The sequence below is a fragment of the Notamacropus eugenii genome, chromosome 1 (genome assembly GCF_028372415.1).
Source record: "Notamacropus eugenii isolate mMacEug1 chromosome 1, mMacEug1.pri_v2, whole genome shotgun sequence".
NCBI lineage: Eukaryota > Metazoa > Chordata > Mammalia > Diprotodontia > Macropodidae > Notamacropus > Notamacropus eugenii.
In genome coordinates, this window is record NC_092872.1 from 150141071 (window position 1) to 150162902 (window position 21832).

The window sequence follows — 21832 nt, forward strand, 5'->3', positions numbered from 1 at the left end:
TAACATAAATAAGGAACTTCACCCACCACTATAGAACAAAAGCAGATAAGCCTTCTCCCTCTGGATTATATTATTATTATACGAGATAATGACTTAATCGTCTTTATTATTATTAAATAAGATAATTGTGAAGCACTTAGCATAGTGCCTAGAACATAGTAAGTGCTGTAGAAATCATAGCTATGTTTGTTATTAATTAGTAGTGATGATGATATGAGAGCTAGCATGTATACAGCGCTTGGAAGTTTACAAGTACTTTACACATGTTATCACATTTGATAATTACAACCAGTTTGGGAGGTAGGTACTACATTATCACTATTTTACAGATGAGAAAAGTGAGGCTGGAAGGTGCCCAGGACAGCACAGCTAATAAACATGAGGCAGAATTCAAATTCAGGCTCTCCTCTGAGTCTAGTACTCTCTACTGTTACCACCTAGCCACCCCAAATTCAGGAATAACTTACATTTACATAGGCTTTTGCTGCCAAACCATTTATATTATATTTGTCATCTCAGATAAGCTTCAAGCGTATTTTACAAAGGTGGAAATTGAGGCTCAAGTGTGTTAAGTGACCTGCCCAGGAGCATGCAGCCTCTAAATAGCAGGGCTAAAATTTGAACCCAGTCCTTTGGACACCAAATCCAATAATTGGTCATTGCTATTTTCACAGTAGACTGCACTGTCTCAGAATTATTGGTTCTGTCCTAGACATTACAACAGTAAAAACAATTTAAAAATCCATGGCTCAGGATTCTGAGGCTGGACAGAATGTAAACTTAGCATCATCTGTCCTTAGTCACACATCAGAACTGTTCATCCAAATTAAGTATTTCAAGGAGTGGCTTGTTCCATCGTCATCTTTACTGGGATTTGTATTCTGAACATTGGGCTCATTGTGTTCTATGACTGAAATATTTATGTACCAAGACCTAGGATAAATACTTATTTGGCTGTGTGGTCTTAGCTGTTCCCTGCACCGTGCCTTTCAAGGGCAGACATCAGTGATGGATCACCTCCTAGGCTTCCCTGGGAAATGAATTGAATATCAACATACCAAATAAAAAAGGGAGTTTCTGCTTGTAAGTCTTCTGGCTGAAGGATGGATGCTGTCATGTACACCATGGCAAGGTTCTGGGGAGCAAAAAGCACTGGACTGAGAGATTCAATTGACTACCTAGTGTGGGATAAACTGTCATCTGGCTGATCTATTTCCATAACTTCCTGACTCATCATTTAATGAGCATGGTAAAAGCCAAGAAACATGTGGACCATCTCATTGGGTGTCCCATTGCTCACTACATACTCCCTTTGGCAAATAGCAGGCTGTTTCTAGGTATTCCTCTTCGACAGAGGACAAAAGAAAAATACCGAGTGGACACTGTGGACAGTCCCCTCCTCCATGGGCGAACCAAACATATGGAGATCTGCATTTAATGTTGGGGTGGCCAAGATATGTGAACTGAACATAAAGCTATCAGATTACTTCCTTTATGGTAACCTAATTCAAGCAATCATAGAATGACCTGATGGTTCTTTTAAAAAGAGAGAGAGAAGGAAAGAAAAAGCAGCACAAAATCTAAAGCAGTCTCCACTCTGCTGAAATGAAAAAGTCTAGAGTGGATAAAAGTCAAACAAGAGACTTGGCATTGTGGAATAGCTCCTCTCCCCCCAAAAATAAGTTTCCTTGGATTCAACATTTTTTAACCAAATTGAGACAAATGAACTTATGTGCCTAGAAATAGCCTAGAGCAAAATGCTTCCTTTCGTACCTGTTATTGTTTTTGTTAGAGCTTGTATCTAATCTACATGAGGTTCTTGAATGACAGTAAGAATTAAGTGTGTATGGCAGGAAAGAAAGGAAGGGAAGGAGGGAGGGAGGGAAGGAAGGAAGGAAGGAAGGAAGGAAGGAAGGAAGGAAGGAAGGAAGGAAGGAAGGAAGGAAGGAAAGAAGGAAGGGAGAGAGGGAAGGAAGGAAGGAAGGAAGGAAAGAAGGGAAGGAGGGAGGGATGGAGAAATGCAAAACCATGTTCCAACACGTCTGATCACTCTTCTGAATGGCATACTGGTTTGACATGCCCCTTAGTTTCCATGTGCTTTGATTTCCTCATCCATGATGAAAAGATAATATATAAGGCAACACACAATGCTTCGGTTATCAGACAACATTGAGGAATGGGATGTGGCACAGATGTGAATTTTACAGATAATTGAAGTTTACCTTTTAAAAATCCAACATGTGTATATGCACATAGATGCTTGTGTTTGTGTATATCTTTTATCTGTGTTTAGCTATTTGGGAAGTAAACATTTCTAAAAATGCACCATGTACTTTTAAGACTTCTTAAATAAAGGATCCCATATCCTCTTTTCTTGATGTTCATTATGAACATCAAATATTCTAGTATGATGCCTCCAGGGAATATCAAACTGTGTAGCATCATCTGTCCCTATGCTAAATTCTCCCAGAATGCTGAATTTTTGTGTGTTTTCTTGAGTTTTTTCTTTCTTCTCCTGGGAGAAGTCAAAAGCTCTGTGGTCTCCTTTGCTGAAGGGCTGTCAAGTTATTACTTCTTACTTCTTCAGGAACTTCCCCCTTAATCTCAAGCAACCTGTAGTTTTAGATGCCTGCTGCCTATCTGAGGGGGACTGTAAAATCAGATGGTGAACTTATTAGAACTGTGTGTAAAATAAGAATAAATAGAGTTCGATTGGTGGGTTACCTGTAGAATTCTTCTATAAGTGAAGTACATGCTTATACTTTATGACATCTGTGTTGATTCTCAAGCATATTTTTGCTTATTTTCTCAATTTTCAATTATGTTCAAAGTAGTTGAGGTCATCAGTGACAATCGTAATCAGTGTTAGTAACTTACAAATGAACAGGATATTAGATTTGTTTCTAAAGGCTGCTTCCTGTGTAGACCTTGCATTGTAACATCTATAGTCTAACGTCTTTATCTGGTATTAATAGAATGCTTCACCATTTGCTTTGTTAGTTGATGTCAATCAAGTGCCTGAAAAAAAAAATATAGAAGCTGCCTTCTCAGAGCCAGTGCTCAAAGCCAAAGGGGAAAAAAAATGAAAAAGAAAAAGTGTTAGTCTTCCTTTCTTTTTTACTCTCCAGTCTCTCCTCTTACTAAAGTAGCAGAAAACCACTTCTTAAGATCATGTTTCTGCTGTCCATTTACTGCCCTCACTGACTTCACCTGAATAAAAATCATAATGGCATAGGAAATCCTCTCATGGCTTCCCCTAGATTAAATGACTCTGATGAGGAGTCTGTAGCAGAGGTGATTATCAAGTCTTCAGAAGACTGACTTTAAATGAAGGAGAAATCATGAGATCCATTTGGAATCAGGCTCATTATCTAGTCTAGAGGATGACCAAGTAGAATGTATGTCAACCCGGGCAGATAAATATGAAGCTATGGGCAGGTTACCTAAGTCATGGGCGCACAAAGAGACCATAGACTTCAATCCAGCGACTGTGACACAGAGCCCGATTGCCTATGACTCACCCAGACCTTTTATTTTCACTAAAGATGGTGGTATAACAAGTCATTAAGGGTTGAAAAGCTTGCCTTCAAAGTACTGAAAAGGAAGAATGGAAATGAGGCAAAATAGGAGCCATCCTAACTGAGAATTTCAGAGAAGTGAAACAAACAGTAAAGGGGGGAGGAGAGAGAGCCTAAAAGAAGTTGTAAATATGAAAATGAAAAACTGGTCATTCTCAGGGTTTTCTGTAATCAGTTCTCTTGAAAGCAACTTCATGCATTTTTGTGGATACCTGGAATATTGGCATAAATAGCTATTATCAAGATGACTCTCTTGATGATCAAACAAACAATTTTTGTGATTTACCTTCAGACAAAAGGGAAATGCTGAGCAACCACACTGCATTTTAATGATGTGATTACAGACTGAGGATTGAGTGCTAATTCTCACATGCTTGAGCACCATTGTAATGGTTATTCAACCCTGAAATATATAATGAAATCAGAATCACTTACAGTAAGGTTCTAAGCCATGTTACTTTATTATTAAGTCAGTAAACAAGAATTTTTAAAATATCTTCTATGTGCCAGGTACTATGTTTAAGTGTTAGGGATAAAGGAAAAGTTTCCCACCCAAAAAAAGAGGCAAAGACAATCTGTAACATGGCCCAATTCTCTCTCTTCTCCAAACTGGGTCAGTAAGCATGCCCTTACAGGCAGAGTTAAAAGAAATTCTAATAATTCCATGGTTTCCAGTATAACCCTGAGTTTAATTACACTTGGGGCATTAGTCCTGGCCATTCTTAAAAAACCACATTCTGTGAATTACAACTCAGTGATGCCTCCCAACTCCCAACTTTTTTCCTATTGAGTGAGATTCCATTCCTGAAGAATATACTAAGTACCACTTTTGATGCCTACTCAAAGAAAGTAAGACAGGGTACACCAACTTACATCCTCTCTTATCTTCAATAAACTTTCTTCCTCATGAGTATATCTGGAATTTGGGAGCATTTCCAAGGCTGAAAATTAACAGTACATTCTTATACTTGGCCACATGCTTGACGCATGCTTAAATAGGGTGCATCTAGATCTTCTTTGCCCCCAGAAAGAATCAAATTGCTTCCAGTTTGCCAACACTTTTTTGTAATTTTACTAATGAGTATATAAATTTAGGAAGGATCTGTGCTCTCATTAACATATGTAAATCCATTCACTGACACAGATTACAGATCCACAACCTGTTTATGACCTGTTAGATGAATTCCAGGGAAATGCCTAAAGCACATAAAAGTTAAAAGTTAAGACTTGATATCAGAGCCAGGATAAGAGGAAGAATTTTGACTCAGGTATTCCCGATTCCAAGTTCTAACATTCTAGTGTCTGTTCCACACAGCCTTTAACATAATCACCTGAAACAAAAGTACATCTAATCCCATTCACTTACCCATCTCATATTCATTGAGCCACCACTATAAGCAGGGCACTATGAAGGGTATTTTAAAAGTTTAAGATCCAGCCCCAGCTCCCTCAAGAAATTTATAATCCAATAGGGGAAATAAGATACACACAGAGCTATCCACAATATGAGGCAATAAAACTTTTCATAATCTGACTTTAGACAATGGAGGTTTATTATACATTATTCCTTAGTGTGATAATAATATTGATAATAAATAATAGCTAGCATTTGCATAATACTTTAAGGTTTGCAAAGCACTTAAGAAATATATCTTATTTGATAAGTGTTGTTACTTTCCCCATTTTGCAGATGAGGAAACTGAGGCAAATGGATTAAGTGGATTGCCCAGGGTCACATAAGTAATATGTGTCTGAGGCTGAGTTTGAACTCAAGTCTTCTTGACTCCAGCCCCAGTGCTCTATCCATTGGGCAACCTGGCTGCCTCTACTCTATATGGCAGCTAAATTGGACTACTTTTTATTCCATATACACAGCATTCCATCTCCTGCCGGTGTCCTTGGGTAACCAGCTGTCCACCTCCACCCCAAACCAATGACTGGAATTCTCTTTATCCTCACCAAAGCCTCAAAACTGCACCAAAAAGCACTTGATAAATATGTTTGTTGTTAAATTGGGGAGAAAAAAGGGAAAATTGTAAAGTTCCTTATTATGAATATAAGGTACTGTTATGCAGGCATCAAAGACCAAAAGTCTTTTCTGAGTGAGACTGAAATTTTTGTTATGGTGTGGTTTGGTATCACCAGAAAAGATTAAGATTCCAAAAGAAGGAAGAAGGTATTAATTGCATAATAGAGATTTCTAGATGTATGTGTTTTTTTGTGAGGTAGTGTTATCTATTCCAGAGCAACTCAGTTTCCTCACCAGTAAAATGAGAGATTTGGACTGTATGACCTCTAAGGCTCCTCTGCAGATGTGAGGGCCTGTGATTTAGCGAAGAACTGGGGGAAGGAAGAGGAAAGAGTAGTACACCTCTGGCATAAGGACTAAAATAGCAGGTTATTGGAAGGAGAGGACAAGACAGAGACATCAAGTCAGCTTGACAAAGTAGAACTGAGCTCTGTAGAGAAAATGTCATGGATTTACAGAGAGAAGAGTGTAGTGCCAATGTGACAAAATCCAATAGCATTTTCCTCTTCTTTGGAGGATTCTGCCCTAATTCAAATCAATCAGACAATCAACAAACATTTATTAAGCTCCTACTATGTCTCCAACCCTTTGTTAAATTCTGGGAATATAACGATGACAGTGAGATCATAGTCTAATAGGGTAAAGAGTCTTAATATTTTTTGGATCGTGGATCCTTTTGACAGGCTGGTGAAGTCTGTATGCTGCTCAGAATCGTGTTTTCAAACATATCACATAAAATACATAAGACTACAAAGAAAAGTAATTTTACTGAAGTACAGTTATCAAAATATATTTTTAAAAGTTCATAGACCTCAGGTTAAGGACCCCTGGCAGGGAAATACAGTATGTTCACAGAAATGCAAAGTAAGAGAATCATGATTCTCATTAAAAAAAAATTTGCTTGTTATACTTCCATGAACATTTAGTGTGTTACATATTCCCAACATCAGTGTATGCATCCAACATATGCATTATGGGGTAGGAGAAAGGATTTGTAGAATCACAGTGCTTGCATGCTGCAGACAACCATGAGATCCGTTCCAGAAGAATCCTGTTTTTCCTTTTTTTCCATATATCACCACAATGATAAATAACTCGCCCAAAGATATGCTGCTACAAAGATACATAGAGGAGGAACCCTTGTTCTCAGTCCCCCTGCCTGAGACATCTCTCCAGGCTCAAACAGATGACCCACTTTGACAATGTAGCTGGGCACAGTTTTTGAATTTTAAAAATAGCACATACATTGACATGCCCACAGGCTGCAGACTTCTCAACTTGCCCACACAGCATCCAGCCTTAGTATATTTGTTAGTTATGAGCTCCCTCTTGCGTAGATATTTTTCGTTTAGAAGGCCCCAGTCTCCTTGCAGAGTTGCAAAAAACGACAGCTTTCATCTGCCTGAAAATTTGAATATGCAGAATTTTAACTTCCAATTATTGAGACAAAAAGTCCAATACCAAAAGAATTTCAGTGATAGGCCAGTAATGAGAGGAATTTCATTTGTGAGATGGTAGCTTTTGACTTTCGGTGGCAAGCGTGTTCTATGAACCATCAGGAAACTCTGAGCATGTACACTAACCCAAGATTAGCTTTGGTTGCTTAGGTCTTTCCTTGTTAGTGGGCAATCTGAGTGCCATCATCTGGGAACACGCAAGCTTCAGTCAAATGGCCACCCAGTTTTTGCTTCTTCCAACATAGATTATTATTTTAAAAATATTCTGCAAAAGGCAGGTGACAGGTTGTTATTTCACAGCCTGAAGACAGAAGAGTTGCTAAAAATGATCACATGTTATTTCCAATTATGCGTCTCCCAAAGGCCATTCAGTAGCACTTTAAGTCAAAGTTCTAAAGAGCACATGTCATTTCAATTCAGTAAGATCAGTTGTGAATTATGAGAGGGTACCAAATGATTATCAGAAGCGTGTGAGGATTATCAGCTGGTGTAACTGTGTATATGACTATTTCACTTGTTAATGTCAATCTTTAACAAATGTTTTAATTTATAATTAGTGGGACAAGTTGTTTTCTGTATTAAAATTTTTATTATTAGAATTTATATGTTGTTTTACCAAGAAACTCTCTGGAGTAAGCAGATGTCTAGTATACCAGATAATATATACCAGTGTACATTAATTTTTATTAATATAGTCATTTAATAGGCAATAACTCATTAATTCTAAATTAAATTTGCTTTAGAATCTTTTTTTAACCATAACCCATTGTCCTTGTTGTACATATTTTCATGACTCCTTTCCAGTATACTAAATGTGATAACATTTCTCTTATTTTTTAACAAAACATGTAAAGATGATAAATGGCATAGGGGCAGCTAAATATGGCTGCTCCCATTGTTTCTAGTCTCTTTAAGTATTATTTCTTTGTATAAAAAAAAGGAAAATCAAGAACAAATTGTTTTTTAATGTCTGTGCTGGTGTTTAACCATTGATTACTGACTGAATTGTAATTTACAAGATCAAAGTCCTGAAAAGTTGATTACTAATTTCTATTACCCAGATCAAAAATATGCAGTCATTAATAGTGATTTTTCTGTTGCACTTTTCTTTGCCTGTATTGAGAGATGCAAAAATAGCTATGTTAACATACTAGCCTTAATGTACCAGCCCTAATATTTTATACCTATTACACAAAACAGAGAATAAATTGTAATTCTGGCCAATCTACAAGGATGCCTCAGGTTAGTTGGATTACAGAAATTCAGAAGCCATCTAGAACAGCATTTCCATTTTACAGAAGAGGTAACTGAGTCTGAAAGGTCTTACATTCATTTAATTATGAAGAATAATATGAAAAGATTTATTACCAAATCTTTTGGGGGTAAGCCTAATAAGTTATATTTGTCTTTGAAGACTCATACCCTTTTCTTAGTCATTTGAAGCACTTTATCAATATTTTCTGTTAACTGTCATGAGAAGTTGAAAATCAAAGATTATATGTCCACTTTAGGGTTCATGATGGGCCTCAAGTAAAACTATTAATAATGTTTTTAAGGATTTGCCCTGGACCAGACTTTTATATATATAAAAATTTGTATTATAAATATAATACATTATGTTTTATATGTAAGTATAAATATATTTATGAATAAACATATAAATATATATTTTATAAATATAAATTTTAAAAATAAAAAATTTTTAAAGCAAAAACTTCATATAAAATACTTGTGAACTAATAAGGAAATTTTTTTGATCCCCAAAAAGCAATTTTGCGTTACTGATTAAATGACTGAGAGTCACACAATAGAAGTTGACTCAAATTTTCTTAACCTTTTTGCTTATTGAAAGTCAAATTTACCTCATCCTTTTCTTAAAGGGAAAAAAAAACATTTTACTTAAGAAGTTGGAAAAGTCTTTCTATAACCGTGAACCAAAATTCTTTTTATGAAACTTCTAACTAGTAAACACCTACTGGTTTTGTTTGACATCCTAGGGCATGTATGAGCCATACTAATAGCACAAGTGCTGCTTCTTGGAATTTGCATTGTCAATAAAATAAGTTTCTGTTTCAGGTCGTCTGAACTGGTGGTCAACAGTGTGTACGAGCTGCAAGCGTCTTCTTCCATTGGCAACAACAGGGGATGGAAACTGCCTCTTACATGCTGCCTCACTAGGTGAGTCCAATCATAATCAGACATCTGTAGATTTCCCAAACAGGCTAGCTTCTTTATTAAAAGAAAAGATTGCACAAATACAGTAAAGAGTGAAGAGAAGTCTAGTGAAGACAGAGTAGATGTAGAATTTGAAATGACCTTTGGATGATGGTTAAGACTTGGTAGCAGAAAAAAGTAGGGTATATCAGGTATATCACTAACAATATGAACAAAGCATAGATTCAAGAATACACATGAAATATTTAAGGGAAGATGTGTAGATCAGTTTGACTGGCATGGACATTTGTGCTGGTGAGCAGATAGAAGGTGGGAGATAATATTTAAAAGGTAATTTGGGAGAGTGGTCTACAGAAGGCTCTGGATGCCAGGTTAGGGAGTTTGTTTGGAGTGTCTCTCATTTCTGTTTTCTCCAATCCATCTTAAACACAGTTGCCAAAATAATCTCCCTAAAGGCACAGACTTGACCATGTTACTCTATTGATTAAAAAAAAAAATCGATAACTTCCTACTGGCTCTCAGATAAAACACAAATACTCTAAGCATTCTCAGCCTTCACAATGTGACTCCAACCTGCCTTTCCAAACTTTAAAAAAAATATTGATTATTTATTTGTTTTTAACATTCTTTTCTTTTTAAATTTTGAGTTCCAGTTAGTCTCCCTCCCTCCCTCCCACCTCTCCCCAGCTTACTGAGAAAGGAAACATTTTGACATCAATTATACATGTGAAACCATGAAAAATATATTTCCATATTACACAAAAAAAGCAAAAAATAATTAAAAAGTGAGAAAATTACACCAGTTTGCACTAGCATTCATCAGTTCTGTCTGTGAAGGTGGATAGCATTTTTTCGTCATGGGTCCTTTGGAATGGTCTTGGATCATTGTCTTGATCAGAGTGGCCAAGTCTTTCACAGTTGATCATCATTACAGCATTGTGGTTACTGTGCACAGCTATCTCCTGGCTATTACTTCACTTTGCATCATCAGTTCATATAGATCATACATTTTTAAACCACTCCCTTGTCATTTCTTATAGCACAACAGTCCTCCATCACAATTTGTTCAGCTGTTCCCCCAATTAACGAATATCCCCTCAATTTTCAATTCTTTGCTCCCACAAAAAGAACTGCTATAAATATTTTTGTATATATAGGTCCTTTTCCTTTTTCTTTGATCTCTTTTGGGGTACAGACTTAGTAGTGGCATTGCAGTATCAAAAGGTCTACACAGTTCTATAGCCCTTTAGGCATAATTCCAACTTATTCTCTAGAGTGGTTGGACCAGTTCACTACTCCACCAGTAACAGTAACTCCAGTTCAGTAGTATATCAATTTTTCCCTTGTCCCCTCCAACATTTGTCGTTTCTGCTAGGTATACGGTGGTACCCCAAAGTTGTTTTAACTTGTATTTCTCTAATCAATAGTGATTTAGAGAATTTTCTTCAGATGAATATATATGTATATATATATATAGTTTTGATATCTTCTGAAGACTGCTTATTCATGTCCTTTGAACATTTGTCAATTGGGAAATGGCTTTTATTGTTTATAATTATGACTCAGTTCCTTGTATATTTGAGAAATGAGGCCTTTTGTCAAAGACACTTGCTGTAAAAGTTTTTGAAATTATTTCATTATGTATGGTACCTTTTAGCAAAATGAAGTTTCCCTGATTATCTCTTTCAATCAGGTCTAATTTTGCTTTTGCTTTGTCTGAGGTCATGATTACCACCCCTGCCCTCTTCACTTCAGCTAAAGTATAATAGGCACTGCTCCAGCCTTTCGTTTCAATTCTGGATAGGTCCTTCTGTCCCAAGTGTGCCTCTTGTACACAGCATATTGTTGGAATCTGGTTTCCAATTCATTCTGCTCTCTGCTTCTCTTCTATGAGTTAGCTCATCCCATTCACATTCACAGATATCATTGCTAGCAGTACATTTCCTTCCATCTCATTTTATTCTGTTTATCCTTTTCTCTCTCTCTTTTTATCCTGACCCTCCTCAAAAATCTCTCTTGCTTCTGACCTCTGCTTTCCACCATCATCCTACCCTCTTGTAATCTATCGCATATTTCTTATCCCCTTTCCCTCCTATCTCCCCATTGGGATAGATTTCAATACCCAGCTGAGGGTATGTGTATTCTTCCTTCAAGCCTTGCCCATCCTCCATTTTCCCCTCCATTATAAGAGCACTTCCTTTATGTGGAAACTCTTGCACCATTCTACCTCTCCCTTCCCCCTTTTCCCAGTGCATCCCTCATTCTCACCTCTACATTTTTTTTGGAGATGATCCTAACATAATCAACTTACAGCCATGCCCCCTGTTTATGCTTATCCCTTGCAACTGCCCTAATAATGATAAAGTTCTTAGGAAGTATGTGTATCATCTTCCCATAGAGGAATGTAAACCATCTAACCTTACTAAGTCCCTTTAATGTTTCCATGTTTATGCTTCCCTTGAGAATTCTGTTGGAATGTCAGATTTTCTATTCAGCTCTGGTCTTTTCATCAGAGATGCATGGAAGTGCTCATTTTTTCTGGGTAGGTTATTCATGATTGTGATCTTAGCTCTTTTGCCCTCTGGAATATCATATTCTAAGACCTCCACCTCTTGGAAGCTGCTAAATCTTGTGTTATATTGACTGTGGCTCCATGATATTTGAATTGCTTCTTTCTGGCTATTTGCAATGTTTTCTCCTTAACCTAGAAGCGCTGGAATTTGGCTGCCATATTCCTGGGAATTTTCATTTTGGGATCTCTTTCAGGAAGTGATCAGTAAATTCTTTCAATTCGTATTTTACTTTCTCATCCTAGGATATCAGGGCAGTTTTTTTTATAATTTCTTTAAATATGATGCCTTGGCTCTTTTTTTTGAACATGACTTTCAGATAGTCCAGTAATTCTTAAATTATCTGTCCATGGTCTATTTTCCACATCAGTTTTTCCAACGATATATTTCACATTTTCTTCTTTTTTTCATTCTTTTGATTTTGTTTTATTGTTTCTTGAAGTCGTTAGCTTCCACTTGGTCAATGATAATTTTTAAGGAATTATTTTCTTCAGTGAGTTTTCTGCCTCCTTTTCCATGTGGGCCATTCTATTGTTAAAGGAGTTCCTTTCTTCCTTTAATTTTTGTACCTCCTTTAACATTAGGCCAAGTCTGTTTTTTAAAAGAATATTTTCTTCAGTAATTTTTGATGAAATTTTCTTGGATCACTCTCATTTCTTTCCCCAGTTTTTCCTTTATCACTCATCACCTTTCTTCAAGTCTTCCGGGAATTCTTGTTCACCTTGGGCCCAATGAGCATTTTTCTGTGAGGCTTTGTTTACAGTTGTTTTTGCATTGTTGTCTTCTGAGTTCATATTTTGGGCTTCCCTCTCACTATACTAGCTTTTTATGGTCAAGTTCTCTTTTTGTTGTTTGCTCATTTGCCCAGTGCATGTCTTTACTTTGAACTTTATGTTAAAGTTGAGCTTTGTTCATCTGAGGGTGGAGACATACTGTGCCAAGCTTCAGGTATTTTCAGGCTACTGTTTTCAGAGCTAGTTTCCACGCTTCTAAGGTGGTATTATCCTGGGAGAGGTATGGTCACTGCTTTCCTGATCTCTTCTCTGCTCTTTACCCAAGAAGGGTCCCTGCTCCCCTGCAAACTCAAGTATAGTGCCCCATCTTAGCCCTGGAACTGTGACCAAGTCCCCTGTTCTCCTGCAGCTCCAGTGCTAGGGTTCTTCTTGGCCCTGGAACTGTGACCAGGAACCCTGCTCCTCTATAATCAATCACAAGCACTCCTCTCTGTCCTGGAACTATGACTCAGAATTTGCTTATGGGCAATAGAGTTGCCATTCAGCACCAGCTACAACTTATGCCAGCAAAGCGTCCTCTAAAATCTCTTTCTGACTAGAACCCCCTTACCATCTCTGAGCTGAGAGCTTCAGAAGCTGCTACTGCTGCTTTTGCAGCATCCTCCAAGGCCTATGGCTGGTGCTCCTACCATCCTCAGGGCCTGCACCCACTGTAGTGTTACAGACCTCTCCCATGGGCCTCCTGAATAGTTTTAGGCTGGGAAAATATCTCTCTTGAACATTTTGTTGGTTCTGCCCTCCAAAATCTGATTTGAGGCACTATTTCAAAGTTGTTGGGTGGGGAATGTTGGAAGAGTTCATCTGTATCCCAGCCTATACTCCACCATCTTGCCAAAAATTTTTTTAAGCTATGCACTTCTTCAAAAAATCCCAAGCAAACTATTCCTTGAATTAAAGATGTTATATCAGCTTCATCCATTTGTATGGGGCCTTCCCTGCCAGGAATACACTTCTTCCTCATCTTAGCTTTTCCAAATCCACATCTTTCTTCAAGATCCAACTCAAGGACCACCTTCTCTGTGAAACGCCCGACTCTTCTATTTAATCTTCACTTTTAATGATTTTCTCCTCAAATTTTCCTTAAGCAGTTTGCTTAGTTGTCTTCTGTTCTCCATCACTCACTACTTTATACTTAGATATAGATAAGATATACATATACATATGCTCTACCTTTCAGTATACTTACATAGACACATGTAATAGACACCCTACCTTATACTATGCTGACATGTGTCTGCCCCAATAGAAAATGTAAATTCTTGAAAGAAAATGAATCATTTTTGTCTTTGGATCCATTAGCGCATTTCTTGGCATATACTAGACACTTAGTAAGTATTTACTCAACTGAATTAGCATTTCATCTTCAGGCAACAGGAAACACTTAAGGTTTTGATCCAGCAGTCTTTGGAAACTTAGTTTTAGACGCTGTGAAAAATGGATTAAAGGGGTGGGAGAGAAACTGGGAGCAAGGAATCCATTTAGGAGACCTGAGCATGTCTAGGCCTGAGATGATGCGAGCCTAGATTGGCGTCATTACAATGAGAATGGAAAGAAACACATTGAGACATTATTAAGGACAGTGCTTTTTGATCCAACATAGAATTTCATGAAAGAAAAGAAGAAATAAAGCTGTCTTTCTCACAAAACCATCACACCAGTGTGAAGCTGTGTACACAGTGCTTTGTCCTGGGCTCAAGGTGGAAACCAGAGGTGACCTTCTGCACTTCCCCTTAGGTCCCTTCATGTGGACTAGGGCACAGATTGAACTAGTTTTTGGACTTTACCTCAGATTCTTCCACTTTTCTTTTAGCCAGGCATCCTCTGGTCTCACAGAATGGATAGAGCTCTTGTGCCCCTGATCACTTGGGAGCCAAAGCTGACATGGTGGGGGACGGGAGAGAGAGAAAGCAAAGGGGATAGTGAGGGAATGAAAGTTAGGACTTAATTTCAATTGTAATGGAAGGTTTTACATTGAGAACGATTGGTGTGTTGCTCACGAGGAAGTACAGCAGGTCCCAGGAAAATCGATATAGAATAATACTGTCTCGAGTTCATGACATTTTTTTTTGTTTTGAATGGTTTGTTTTCTTTTTGCCTTGAAATATCAAAGTGACAAATGCCCAGGACTGTTAAAGGAGCACCTATGTGACAGATCCAACTATTTTATAGGCGTTTAAGGATAGCCTGCTTTATTTACTTTAGATATACTATCAAGAGTAGAATGAGTGCAGCACAGTGGATAGAACAGTGAGCTTGGAATAAAGGAGCCCAGTATTCAAATCCTGCCTCTGTTACTTCCCGCAAGTCACTTAACTTCAAGTGCCCAATTTCCTAGGAATTACCGCTTGGGTTATAGACAAGTTAGAATTCCCATACCAATAGTTCCCTATTCCAAGAAAATCCTGGTTCCTTTATACATCATTTGTGGATGCTAAGGGTTACTTCAAGGCCTGTTTCTCAGGGAGCAACTGCTGCCACCGCAATGCTCAAAATTTTCTATGGCCTCGAATGTGTACTCAGCCTGTTAGACTGAGACTTTGATGATTACTAGGAAACCTACTCCTAAGGGCAAGTAGATGCCCATATGAAATGGACACTCCTATCTTTAGGACTTTTGTCACCAGCAGTGTTGTTCTCTTGTTTAAAACTTTGCCACATGTCCATTGGTGTTTCTCATTGGATGTACTTGGAAATTTATCAGAGTACATGTCATTGGTTCAGTGATGTCTAAAGGAGGCTACTGTTATCTCTAATTCCCCCACTGCCCTCATGTCTACACAGAACAGAGGTTATTTCTAAGCCTAAACCCCAAACCAGTTTGGTTCTTTGTAGTAAAGCTGAAGTCAACTGAGAGCTAGTTGCCAGTAGATTCAGAGACTGTGGTGGGGATGGTTTTTTGTTGTTGTTTTGTAAACTAGGCTATCAGCTTGCTTAAAAGGTCGCATTTTTCTTCATTAGTCTGTTTACGCTAATGGGTTCCATTAGGAGAGCTTAGAAATAATGAAAGAGAATCATTAGCTAATGAGGAGAATTTGGCAATTAATTAACAAAATTGTTTTTATCCCTGCAGAAATGGAAAAGCTGTGTTGGGCATGATCTTAATAGCTTTGGCAGCACCTTAGTAATGTTCCCCTTTCTTTATTTCCCACTCTTTTTCCCCCTCATCACAAGTATACTTCTGCTCCATAGGCATGTGGGGATTCCACGACCGGGACCTGGTTTTGCGGAAAGCTCTCTACACCATGATGAGGAGTGGAGCTGAAAGGGAAGCATTGAAGCGGAGGTGGAGGTGGCAACAGACTCAGCAGAATAAGGAGGTTTGTACCTACTGACGTATTTTAAAGACCTCATCCCTAATCTTACCATCCAGTAAGCCATGAGTGATGGCAGGGCTTGGCGTGATAGAGCTCAGAATACGGGCGCCAGGGGCTGGTCATGTAAGTCAGTGTTCTATCTTCCTGGGTGCCAAGCTAAAATTGCTTCAATACAATATTAAAGCTTCAGTTTCAATACACCAGGGAGAGAACATATTACAACACCACAGCAAAAACATAGAGAGCCAGAAGAGCCTCTGGCAAAGGGAGGTAAATTTCAGGACAGCCTTGCCACTGCTCTAGAGTTCTTAGATGGCAACGGAGAAACCGTTAGGAAGCACTAACCCCCAGGAGAGATGCATCTCCCTGCTGTCTTTGACCTTGTTGTTTAGACTAGAAATGATAAATCTTAGCACCTTTTTTTTTTTATCTCTGTCCAGCTAGAATGAGCCAAGTAACCAACTGGGTAGAGATCTGAAAGGGAACCTTAAATTATTCTGACTCTTCAACTTGGAACGTTGTTGAGCAGTAAATGTTCTGGTCCATAGGCAATATTATTCCATCTAAAGCCAGAAACTTTCTCTACTTTCCCTTTGTATCTTCTCCCTGAGCAAGTTTGGAAGAGGACCCCCTCCCCTACACACACACACACACACACACACACACACACACACACACACACTTTTTTTTTTTTTTTGACAGCTCTCAGGTTTTTAGTTTTCCTTCCTCTTGCTTTGTGAATGAGACTATCCCTGGGTAGAGTGCAGGAGCCATGACAAATTCTACTGTGTGCGGGCCCTCCCCTGCCTATGTTTTTATGACGGACTAAGTCAAGGGCAGCTTTGAAGGGGGAAAGATACTCACAAAGGACTGTTTGAGGAGTGTTGAGGAGTGTATAGTGCATAGAAACTGTCCTGGAACTATAAGAATGGAAGAGTTATGCTTTTATTTGACCAGTGTACCTGCAGTCATACTTAGCACCAGCTTCCAGAGCTACCTTGTCCCTGGATAACATCTCCCTGAATCACTATCCAGAAGTAGGCAGTATGGAGTGCCCCTCCACTCCCCCGAAAAGAAGTCATTGGGCTTCAATGATTGCACTAAAAGCTTCCCTACTTGGAAAGGTCCTGAGGGCATATACCCTAGAGAATATTCTATTGTCCATAAGGGAATTAGTATCTTATTTTTGGATAACATCTTCACTTTTTGTTATCTCCCTGAAAAAAAATAATTTCCTTAATGTGCATGTAGTGAGAACACAGTGGCTTAGTCTACAGAATGCTAGACTCAATAATTCCACTCTTTTTGAAGACCAAGGTCCAAAGGAAGTGACTTGGCTCCTCTGAAACGAAAAGGTTTCTGAGTTTCTTTCTCTGAAAATGGGAATGATAATACTTCCATAGAGGTGTTGGGAAGAAAGCGTAAAACACTGGAAAATGAGTTAGTTTAATATTACTGTTATTGTCATCACTGAATTTTGACTGGGCATAACATTTTGAGGGCTAGAAAGACTACTCATATGTATGTATGTGTGTATCTATGTATATGTCATAGTTAATTCCATCAGTGATCACCAAGTTCATAAACTGAGTTTCTCATAACCCTTCTCAACTTAATGGATTATTTATTTAATTTCCCTAATAAGATCTCTTGGCACATCAAAAGGGAGATTAAAAATAACAATTAGCCTTATGAATAAAATAGTAATAGATACTTTTGCAACCTTCAGCTAGAATAATTTACCTTCAGTGAAAAAATCTGATTAATTAAATAATCCATGAAATTTATAAAGAGGGAAAATACCAACAGAGGACTTACTTCCTATACTTTGTGTATGTGTGCGTTTGTCCTTCCTTGCCGAAGAAGACCATGCCATCAGAGAAATGATGACATGACTTGCACTTGACTTTGTTTTGAGTGAGGGAGGGCTGTGCAGGTCACCAGCCTCACTTCTCCTCCTGAGCCATCTGAATCCAGTGACCTAATACTCATCAGGATGACTGGAGATGACCCAGGATGAGGCAATTGGGGTTAAGTGACCTGCCGAAGGTCACACAGCTAGTGAGTGTCAAGTGTCTGAGGTGAGATTTGAACTCAGGTCCTCTTGACTCCTGTACTGGTGCTCTATCCACTGCACCATCTAGCTGCCCCTTCCTATACTTAGGATAATTTATGAGCATTAGTCACAATATACATGCACTAAAATTGTTGTTGTTTTCAGTAGTATTTGACTCTTTGTGACCCTATTTGGGGTTTTCTTGGCAAAGATACTGGAGTGGTTTGCCATTTCCTTCTCCAGCTCATTTTACAGTTGAGGAAACTAAGGCAAACAAGGTTAACTGACTTGCCCAGGGTCACACAGCTAGTAAGTGTCTGAGGCCAACTTTGGATTTAGGGAGATGAATCTTCCTGACTCCAGGCCTGGCACTCCACTCTCTGTGCCACCTAGCTGCCTGTACACTATAATTATGGCTAGTGAAATTATAATTTTGTATTGGCTAAGGATAATAGTGCTTCTTACTCTAAAGACTGAAAGACCACACAACGATTTCCCTAAAACCAGTCCAGAGATGTATTATTTTTTATTTTTGCTTTTCATTCATTCAAGAAACATCTCATAAATACTGTATCCAAAACACTGTGTGAAGAATCAAGGGAGTAATACCAAAAAAGTTGACAGATCCCAGCCTTCATGGGATTTATACTCAAATGGAACAAAACATAGAGAATGAAGTGAAGAAGCATGGTTAGGGAATCTACTCCTTTAAGAAGGGAGGGAAAGAGAGAAGAAAAAGCACAATGCCAAACATTCTCCTTTCGGCTTTTTAATTTATTAACTAGTTAAGAAAAGAGAAAATAGGAATTCAATTCACAAAAGGTTTGAAAGCAGTTCTACAAAGAACTCCCATTTACAAGAAAATTACTTAGAAATTAGAACACACCATATAAATATTAGCTATTTTTTGTTACTGGTCAGTTTTTATACCTAGATTGAAAGGATGGGAAGAGTTTATCTTACTTGTTATATTTTATAGCAAGGCAATACGGCAATTTAAAAGCAAATCATTGCCAGGGTTCCCTTCCACAGTAAGGTGTCTCTTTGCTGTGTGGCCTTGGCCACATCAGTTTCCCTCTGTGGGTCTGGTTTCCTTTCTGCACAGCAGAGGGGGAAAAACCACTTTCCTGCTCCAGAGGAGTTATATAAATATAAAGACTGGATGGCTTAGAAAAAAAATCAAGACGGAACAGAGTTTGGGGAAAAGCTGTTTGTTTCCTTTTTGAGTTATTCAGTTGTCATGCCAAATGTTGCTCTATTTCTGTTATACAGAGTGATTTCATAGTAGAACCTGGATTTGACTTTTCTAGAAGAAGAAACTGCTTATTATTTCAACATAGTCCATCTTGGACCCATTTAACATTTAATGGGATACCTCAAACTGGACCAACCTGCAAGTTATTATTAGACCATATCCTGCCCTCAAGGCTGCCTAAGGTCAGGCTCCTTATTGCTGGACAAACTCCCTGCAGCAAATAGTATAGATTCAACACTTCTTTTTATAAAAAGTTTTACCAGCAACAAAGTAGAAAAATAAATCAGAGACAGTTATAAATATACAGCCACTTCCAGAGACCTCTTTGCCTTTACCTCTATGCCATGTTTCAGAATGGACCAAGGTGATCCTAAGGCAATGTTTGTAATTACTTCCAATGGCAGTTTTACAGGATCATAGATTTGAGCTTGAAGGGAACTTAGAAGCCATCAACTCCAAACCCCTCATTTGACAGATGAAGAAACAGATGACAAATGACTTTCCCAGGGTCATACAACCCAAAAGTCTCAGAAGCAGAATTTGAACCCATTGGACTGCAAGCCCAATGCCCTATCACTATGCTGTACCAGCCTCTATTCCCTTCAAGTGCTAGGAGTGAGGTGGCCACTGCCGATCTGCTTCAGTAGCATCTCCTAAAACAGACACTTTCCTTTTCCTTAGTCAGGGTTAGTTTATACTGAAGAGGAGTGGGAGCGAGAGTGGAATGAGCTCTTGAAGCTGGCATCCAGTGAACCTCGAACTCATTTCAGCAAAAATGGAGGCACCGGCGGTGGGTAAGTTACTGTCTTCCAGTGCTTTAATCTGACATCATTTAGTGACTAGAATGCATTTTCTAGAGCCAGAGGTAGACAGAACAATGCCTACTTGCAATTTGTTCTAGTCTAATTATCTTAATGTCATAGCATTCTATATTCTGCCTGTGTGTATGTATATGTAGGATTGTATGCACATGAATTCATGGTTTCCTTGACTACTGCAAAATGTGCCATGTCAATAACACTCCCCTAAAGTCACCTAGAATTTGTGACAATCTACTAAGCCCACAACCAGGGTTAATGCTGGAGCACTGAGTCATGATACAGATGAAAATTACTAAAGTCCACCTTCTCTCCAGTCCCAAAATCCAGCCACGGAGTTGCTGAAACCTGAGGGGAGGCAGAGACCATCCTGGTCCTGTAGAATTCCTCCATTGCAAATAGCCAAGAAGAGCCTGAAAAAAAAATGATACTGAGAAGGAACATATGGGTAGAGAAGAAGGAGTAGGTCGGCAACTTGCCAGCTGTTTAGAAGAGCCTTGTGCCCATTCTCAACATGTTTATTTCAAAGACATTGGCATATAGTGTTCATGAATCATCTCTCCCTCTCCTACTCTTCATCTGATGTCTGATAAGGAAAAACAATGTACAACCAACAGAGAAAATGGGCACAGCCAAGTTGCAGACCTGGAGGGTGGCATGTGAAAGAAGATGATGACTTACTGCTCTAGTTTTTCTTAATAAAGCTTCTTGAGGGGGAACTTTTAATACTGGATTCTTTTATTTTATAGAGAGCATTTACTTAATTTTAAGATTGAAGTAAAGTAAAACTAAGAACTCCAAAGAATTAAGTCCCCAAATCAGCAATATCAATGTGAACCACAGTGGTAAGGAGGTGATTTAAAAAAGAAAAGAAGAAAAAAGAAATAAGGGTCTTTGGGGAGTTGGAGAGGGAATACATCCCGGTGCAGTTTGAGCTTAGATGCTGCTTGGGGGGATTATGTACTGTTGGTCCTTGGAGTAGCGTGCCCAGAGTTATGGGATATTATCCCCTTGAAACAGAACATAACAGCTACTTCTCCAGAGGGTAAAGTGAGAAGATATGGGTAAGGCATGAGAAACGTACCATCAATTAAGAGCTTTCTGGGTACACTAGGGATGTCCCAGATGTATGAATTTTGTCCATGGTGTCTGGTTATGTTAATTCCAAATCAGGATAGTATTCAAAAGGACAAGACACCCTTCTCTTTTCTGTTTTTAAATCTTGCAGAAACAGAATATTCTGAGATCCAGGGGGAAAATCACGGCCCACCAATCTGCTTAAGCAAATAGTCACTAATTAAGATAGTGTAAAAGGCTGTGAGCCCTCTGATCGGATTGCTAGATAGAATTCTTTTAGATGCCTTTTTGATTAATGAAACCCTATTTGTATAATTTTTTAAAGTAGTCTTTTCCTTTGTTTTTCTCAGGGTACTTATTTATTTACACAGTCTTGGGTATGGGGTATGTGGTAGGGGGCAGAATAAGGAAAGAATGATTGCTTGTCAGAAACAAGCCACCTACATACAGTTTATGGGGTTCATGGCCACAATCATAGGCATGCAGAATATTGAACATTGTTTTTGTTGTGGTTTGATCATTTTTCAATCGTGTCCAACTCTTCATGACCCCATTTGGGGTTTTCTTGACAAAGATACTAGAGTGGTTTGCCATTTCTTTCTCCAGCTCATTTTACTGATAAAGAGACAGGGTTAAGTGACTTGCTCAGGGTCACACAGCTAGGAAGTATCTGAGTCTGGATTTGAACTCAGAAAGATGAGTCTTCCTA

General features: G+C 38.4%; 1 protein-coding gene across 4 annotated transcripts in view; it reads left to right on the plus strand.

The window, feature by feature from the left end:
• Positions 1–21832, plus strand: part of OTUD7A (OTU deubiquitinase 7A) — a 415292-nt gene that overhangs the window by 327481 nt on the left and 65979 nt on the right. For all 4 annotated transcript variants that reach the window (XM_072616550.1, XM_072616557.1, XM_072616565.1 and 1 more), the window contains 3 exons: positions 9141–9242; positions 15793–15920; positions 19910–20022. In XM_072616550.1, the coding sequence (XP_072472651.1) occupies positions 9141–9242; positions 15793–15920; positions 19910–20022 (343 nt within the window). The remainder of the gene's footprint in view (positions 1–9140; positions 9243–15792; positions 15921–19909; positions 20023–21832) is intronic.